General features: G+C 37.1%; 1 protein-coding gene across 1 annotated transcript in view; it reads left to right on the top strand.

Annotated features, from left to right (window-relative positions):
- SOHLH2 (spermatogenesis and oogenesis specific basic helix-loop-helix 2) overlaps positions 1 to 5319 on the top strand; it is a 62780-nt gene extending 57461 nt beyond the window's left edge. Inside the window, exons 10-11 of the mRNA XM_027877568.1 lie at positions 3106 to 3368; positions 5299 to 5319. Of these exons, the coding sequence (XP_027733369.1) occupies positions 3106 to 3368; positions 5299 to 5319 (284 nt within the window). The remainder of the gene's footprint in view (positions 1 to 3105; positions 3369 to 5298) is intronic.
- The last annotated feature ends 557 nt before the right edge of the window (positions 5320 to 5876 follow it).

The raw sequence follows: 5876 nt of genomic DNA on the forward strand, positions 1-5876 counted from the left end.
TCTCTCTCTCTCTCTCTCTCTCTCTCTCTCTCTCTCTCTCTCTCTCTTTTATATATATACTTAGTGATTTCATCAGCTTGTGTGGGTTTAATTATGACCTCTCTGCAAATGATTCTCAGGTCTATATATCTAGCCCCAATCTCTTGCCAGAGCTGCTATTATACATTTCTACTTTCTATTAGATATTTCAAATTGAATATTTCATATACAATGCAAATGTTCCATGTCTGAAATAGAACTCATCATCTTCTGAACTTCCCTATTTCTGCTGAGGACATAACCATTCATCCAGTCACTGAGGACTGTAACCATGGTGTTATCCACAACCCTTTATCATCTCTCCCCCCACAAATCCAACCAGTTGCTAAATCTTGGCATTTCTACCTCCACATCTTTTCTCACTTCTGTTTCTTTTTCTCTACTCCCCTGGCTACCATCCTAGTTCTGGCCCTTAGCACTTCTTATTTAGGGTATTGCAATAACCTCATTGGTCTCCCTACCTCAAACCTCTCCCCACTACAATTCAGCCTCCGTAATAATTGCCAAAATTATTTTCCTGCAGGTTATTATGAACATGTCTTTCCTCTAGTCAATAAACTTAAGTGGCTTCCTTTTGCCTTTAGGTTCAGTCAACAAACATTTATTATCCAGTGGCTGTGTGGTAGGCATTATTCTAGGCACTAGCAACACAAGTACAAAAAATGAAACAATCCCTGCTCACTAAGATTGAATATGAACTCTTTGGCTCTTGAAGCCCTTCACTAACTCTCTGAAACCTATATCTCATTGTTGTATACCTGTGAAACCTGGACAGTATTACCAGCACCATGCCAGGAAATTGAATCACTTCCATTTGAATTGTCTTAGGAAGATTATGAAGATCACCCGGCAGGATAAAATACCAGACACTGAGGTCCTTTCTCAAAGTAAACTGCCAAGCATTCAAACCCTGCTTCAGAGACCGCAACTCTGATGGGCTGGCCATGTTGTTCAAATGCAAAACATACGCTTGCCAAAAAGACTATGTCGTGGAGAACTCGCACAGGGCAAGCGTTCACATGGTGGTCAGAAGAAGAGATACAAGGACTCTCTCGAGGTCTCCAGAACTTTGGAATTGATTGTGTGACATGGGAGACACTAGCACAAGACCACTTCACGTGGCATACCCACATCAGAAAAGTTGCTGTGCTCTGTGAGCAAAGCAGAATTGAAACAACTCAAGAGAAATGCAAGACACACAAACTTAGAAAATCCACCCCAAAGGTTCACACGGACTATTTGTTCCTGACCTGTGGCGGAACATTCTGAATTGTATTGGACTGATCAGCCACAGTCAGACACACTGGAACTTGACTCTAGCATAGTGATGTCATTTTGGTCCTCTTTGAAAACGAAGGACAACAACTAACTAACTATACAGGTTCAACTCCCCTACCTGTATTTTATAGGCCAGGCAGTCTGAACCTCTTGCTGTTCCTCATGACACTCCGTTTCCTATTACCATATCTTTGCACAGACTCTTTCCTATATCTGGAATGCACTTCTTCCTCACTTCTATTACTCAAAATCCCTTGTTTGTTTGTTTTTTTCAAAACTCAGCTCAAGCACCATATTCCACATAAAGCTGGCCCTTGTAATGCTTTATATTGTTTTTGCCCATGTTTTTTATGTGTTATCTTGCCCATTAGAATGTAAGCTCCTTGAAGAACTTTGAGGGACCTTTTGATTCTTTTTACTTCAGTGCCTAGCACATAGTAAATGCTTCCTAAATGCTTGGTCATTTATTAAAAATCAATGGTCTTCTAGTCTCTGAATACCTAAAATTAGAGAAAATTCACTGTTCCATTGATGCAGCCCATTCCATTTTGGTATAACACTAATTGGAAGCTTTTCCTGATGCCTTATAATGTTTGCCCTTTAGACTTTGTTGAGTCAAGTTTGATAGCTCCAGATCTTTTTGTGTTCTGACTCTATTATACAATGTTAGCTGCCCCCAGCTTCAGCAAAGCTTGCAGTCAGATGATAGATTTAGGGGATATAGAGACCATCTAGTGCAACTCCCTGTTTTTATAAACAAGCAAGCTAAAGCCTAGGGAGGTTAAATGGCTTGTCCAAAGTCAAACATGTAATAAGTGTCAGATGTGGGACTTGAATCCAGGTATTCTGACTCTAGAGCTAGTGCTCTTTCTGCTACACCATTGTGCCTCCCTTTCTATACCATTTATTCCTTTGCAGAAATCATTGATTAAAAATGTTTAACACAACAGAGCTTTTAGTTATTCCATTAGAAACCTCTCTTCAGGTTAATGTCCATTCCTTTACATCTTTTTAAACACCTCCACTTTTTCTCCATCATCAAAGCAAATTGCAATGGTGTTACAATAATTTCATTCTTGAGAGCCTCCCACCACTCTAGAGGTGACTTTTACCCTACCTGTTATGTCACTGAAATTTGAAAAAATCTCTTCTTCTAAAGTCGAAGGTATAACTTCTGACTCTACCCAGCATTTCCCTTCTTATCTGTCAGAAAGTTGAGTATTGTATAGTCACTGCTTCCCAAGGTTCTGATTATTTGTCCTTCATTCTGAAGCCCCATTGAACTGATTAGAATCAAGTTCTACAATAGCAATAATAGAATGATTTTCTCTAATTTCTGAAATATGAACTCATCAGCAAAACAAGTTAAAGAATTTTTTAAGAAGATGGCCAGAGAGTTGAAGTCTCCCATCACAACTATATCCTACCTCCATGGCAGTTCTGTGAACTGTGTCAGGAGCTTATTATCTACTTCCCATTGTTGACATGGATGTCTCTAGTATACTCCCCCTACCATAGCATTTCTTTTTCCTTTCTTTAATCTTTATTCAAATTGCAAGCTTCCCTCCTAAGGTTCATGAGATTTCCACAGAGGCAGAGAAATCTATTACCTTGCTACTCTAATTCTCTAAATACTGTATATTCCTTTTGAGTAGCACCAGTATTTGAATGTACCAATGGGAAAAGTGTGAGGCATAATATAAAGAAAATGAACCATAATTCTTTTAAATAGAAAAGGTCAGAGTTTTAGTTGTTTACATTAACAAATTATTTTTTTTTCTTTTAAAGGTCATTCTAGCTCCACCTCACAAAATGCTGCTGGTGATATGTATAAGATTATTCCCACTGAAATGCTTTCTCTTAATTCTTTACATCCTGATCAGTCTGTCAGATATTATGCCAAAGTTGTTCCTTCTTATGAAGCTGCTGCCTTAACAAATCAGAGTTTTTCAATTAATTTTTCATCTGTTTTGCCAAAAGTCTCAAGATTTCCTCCTCACTACTACAGCTCTGCTTTGGGTCAGACCTATTCACAACATCACAAATGCCTGGTAAGTTTTTTGGTTGTGGCTTCATTATTAATTAGAGAAATAAACCAGATTCAACTCTCCCTAGCTTGCCAGTAAGTGTGCCATAATGAAAGGTTACTTATGTAGCACTTTATGTCTTATAACATGCTTTCCTTGATTGAGCTATATGATATAGAGCCTGACTTAAAACAGTTACATGATAGAGATCTTGAAGTAAATATGAAGAAATGGGTTCAGAGAAGTTGAGACTGGCTTTTGGTCACATAGGTAGTTTCAGAGCCAGAACTCAAAACCAAATGGTTTTATTATAAGTTTGATGCTCTTTCCACTACATCATGATTTTGCTTTACATTTTCACTTATCTCAAAAGACGCACTGTGGAACAGTGGATGGGCTGCCTTCTAAATTTACTTAAGCTGAACTAGCTAATTAATTACTCAGCTTCAGTTCTGGAAAATGAGGGGATTGCACTAGATGACTTATCCTGTCCCTTCTAGACCAGAATCTGTCAAATGATATAAAATCAAGGGACATGGTCTTTGTATTAAAATAAATAGGCAACATGGAATAACTAATTAAGCAATGGACTTTTGAAATTCAAGAGTAGTGAATCTAAATATGGCCGTGCCATATGGTCTTGAACTTGCCATTTGGTCCTTGTGATTGGATGGAAAGAGGTACAATCTAGAATAAGTTTTTTCTTGAGTCACCTCTATATTCTCTCCAGAGGACCCCTGCTTCATCACCACACATATACAATGGTGCTACATTTCCCTTTCATTGGCAGACTTGTCTCATTCTACTCTTTTCATTTTGGCTACCAGTAGCCCTTCTACCACATTCTAACTAAATTTGGGTTTCCATTCTCTAAACAGGACTAATCAAATTCTAGGGTTGAAAAAGGGACCTTACAGATTATTTTTTTCCAGTCTCATCAAAATAGAAAACTAAGGCTCAGAGAGGTTAATTGACTCACTCACATTTATCCAATTAAAACTGGCAGGACTTGATACAAACTTAGATCTTCTGACTCCCTACTCCGGTGTCTTTTCCAGCATATCACAATGATTTCTAATGCTTTAGGGGCTGCAAAGACTCTATACGGTCATCAAATTACTAACCTGTTATCTGAGTAAAAGGGTAACTGCTCTAGTTTTGAGGTAGACCCAAACCTGGCTATCCTACACAAATAAGGAAATCTCATCACTCTAATTTAACCAAGATATTGCTTAATTTAAATGTACATAAAATTGAGAAAATGCTGATTTGTTTTCACAAGAGAATAAGAGAAAAAGCTTAAGAAAACAATTAGAAAGTCCTTGCAAAATAGGCAATAACATATTGGATCAATAATGTTGCTAAATGGTGTTTAGAATGCAAAGAATTACTAATAAATAAACTGTGATTAGTGAATATCAGTATAGAAGAAAATGTATTATAGTAGAAAAATTACTGGGATTGTAGTCAGAGGATCTGGCTCAAAAAATAGCACTGTTGTTTCCCAAACCTGTGACCTTAGGAAAATCCTTTTGCATTTCTTAGCTTCCGTCTCTCCATTTGTAAAATGGGAAGTGAGATATACTCCTTGGATCATCTTATGAAATGTAGTTTAAAAAATTAAGTGTGAAAAAATGTAGTTAAATATAGTTGTGGGGAAAAACACACTAAATATACCTTAGTTTTTACAAGGTGAACCATTTATTATTTCTCCTTTCATTGGTGAACTGTAAATTCTTTGTTTTCATAGGCATTTTTCTAAGAATGCATCAAAATAATTATTTCTTCTAAATTGTATTTTAGTATTTATGTTTAACGTCACTAAATAATACATTTTTTAAAATGATACATACTTTGCTTTCTGTGAATCTCAGAGAGTGTATGTGTGTGTGTGCGTGTGTGATAGACAACTGGAATAACAAAAATTAAATGATTTTGTTTTTCCTCTCTGCAGCATCAATCTTGGGCATGTTAAGGTAGCCTTCTTGAACTCCAGGCTCTTCAGTAAGCATGGAGTAATTTAAGAACAGTCATGTTTTGACAATTCATGAGGAACAACTCAAACAGCACTCCTGAAATCAGCACCTAAGAACTGGATTCTAAGGGATTTGGATTGTATTACTCTTGGAAAGACCCTAGTGCTTCACGTATCAGAAGGCAATCACAAAGGTGTGTTTGCTACATCTTTTCCACACTCATCCTCAGCCACTTCTACTTCTCTCTGTGATATGCCTCTTCCAGACAACTCCAAGACAAATTTTAAAAATGGTGGCCTGTAGTAGCTAAGCCATAGTTCTTTAAAAAAAAAATAGGGGAGGGGGGTAGATTTAACTGATTGGAGGAGGAGTTATAGAAATCCAAAATCCATGTAGAGTTGAGACTATTGATGAGGTGCTAAGAATGGTAACATGGATAGCTGGAGCATTGGTAGACCTAGGATTATTGAACATAAACATTATAACTGCTTCAATTGTACCACACATCACTATTCCTTATCCATAGACAATATAAATGCCTTATATTTGCTCCTAG

The sequence above is a fragment of the Vombatus ursinus genome, unplaced genomic scaffold (assembly GCF_900497805.2).
Source record: "Vombatus ursinus unplaced genomic scaffold, bare-nosed wombat genome assembly UNPS02014813.1, whole genome shotgun sequence".
NCBI lineage: Eukaryota > Metazoa > Chordata > Mammalia > Diprotodontia > Vombatidae > Vombatus > Vombatus ursinus.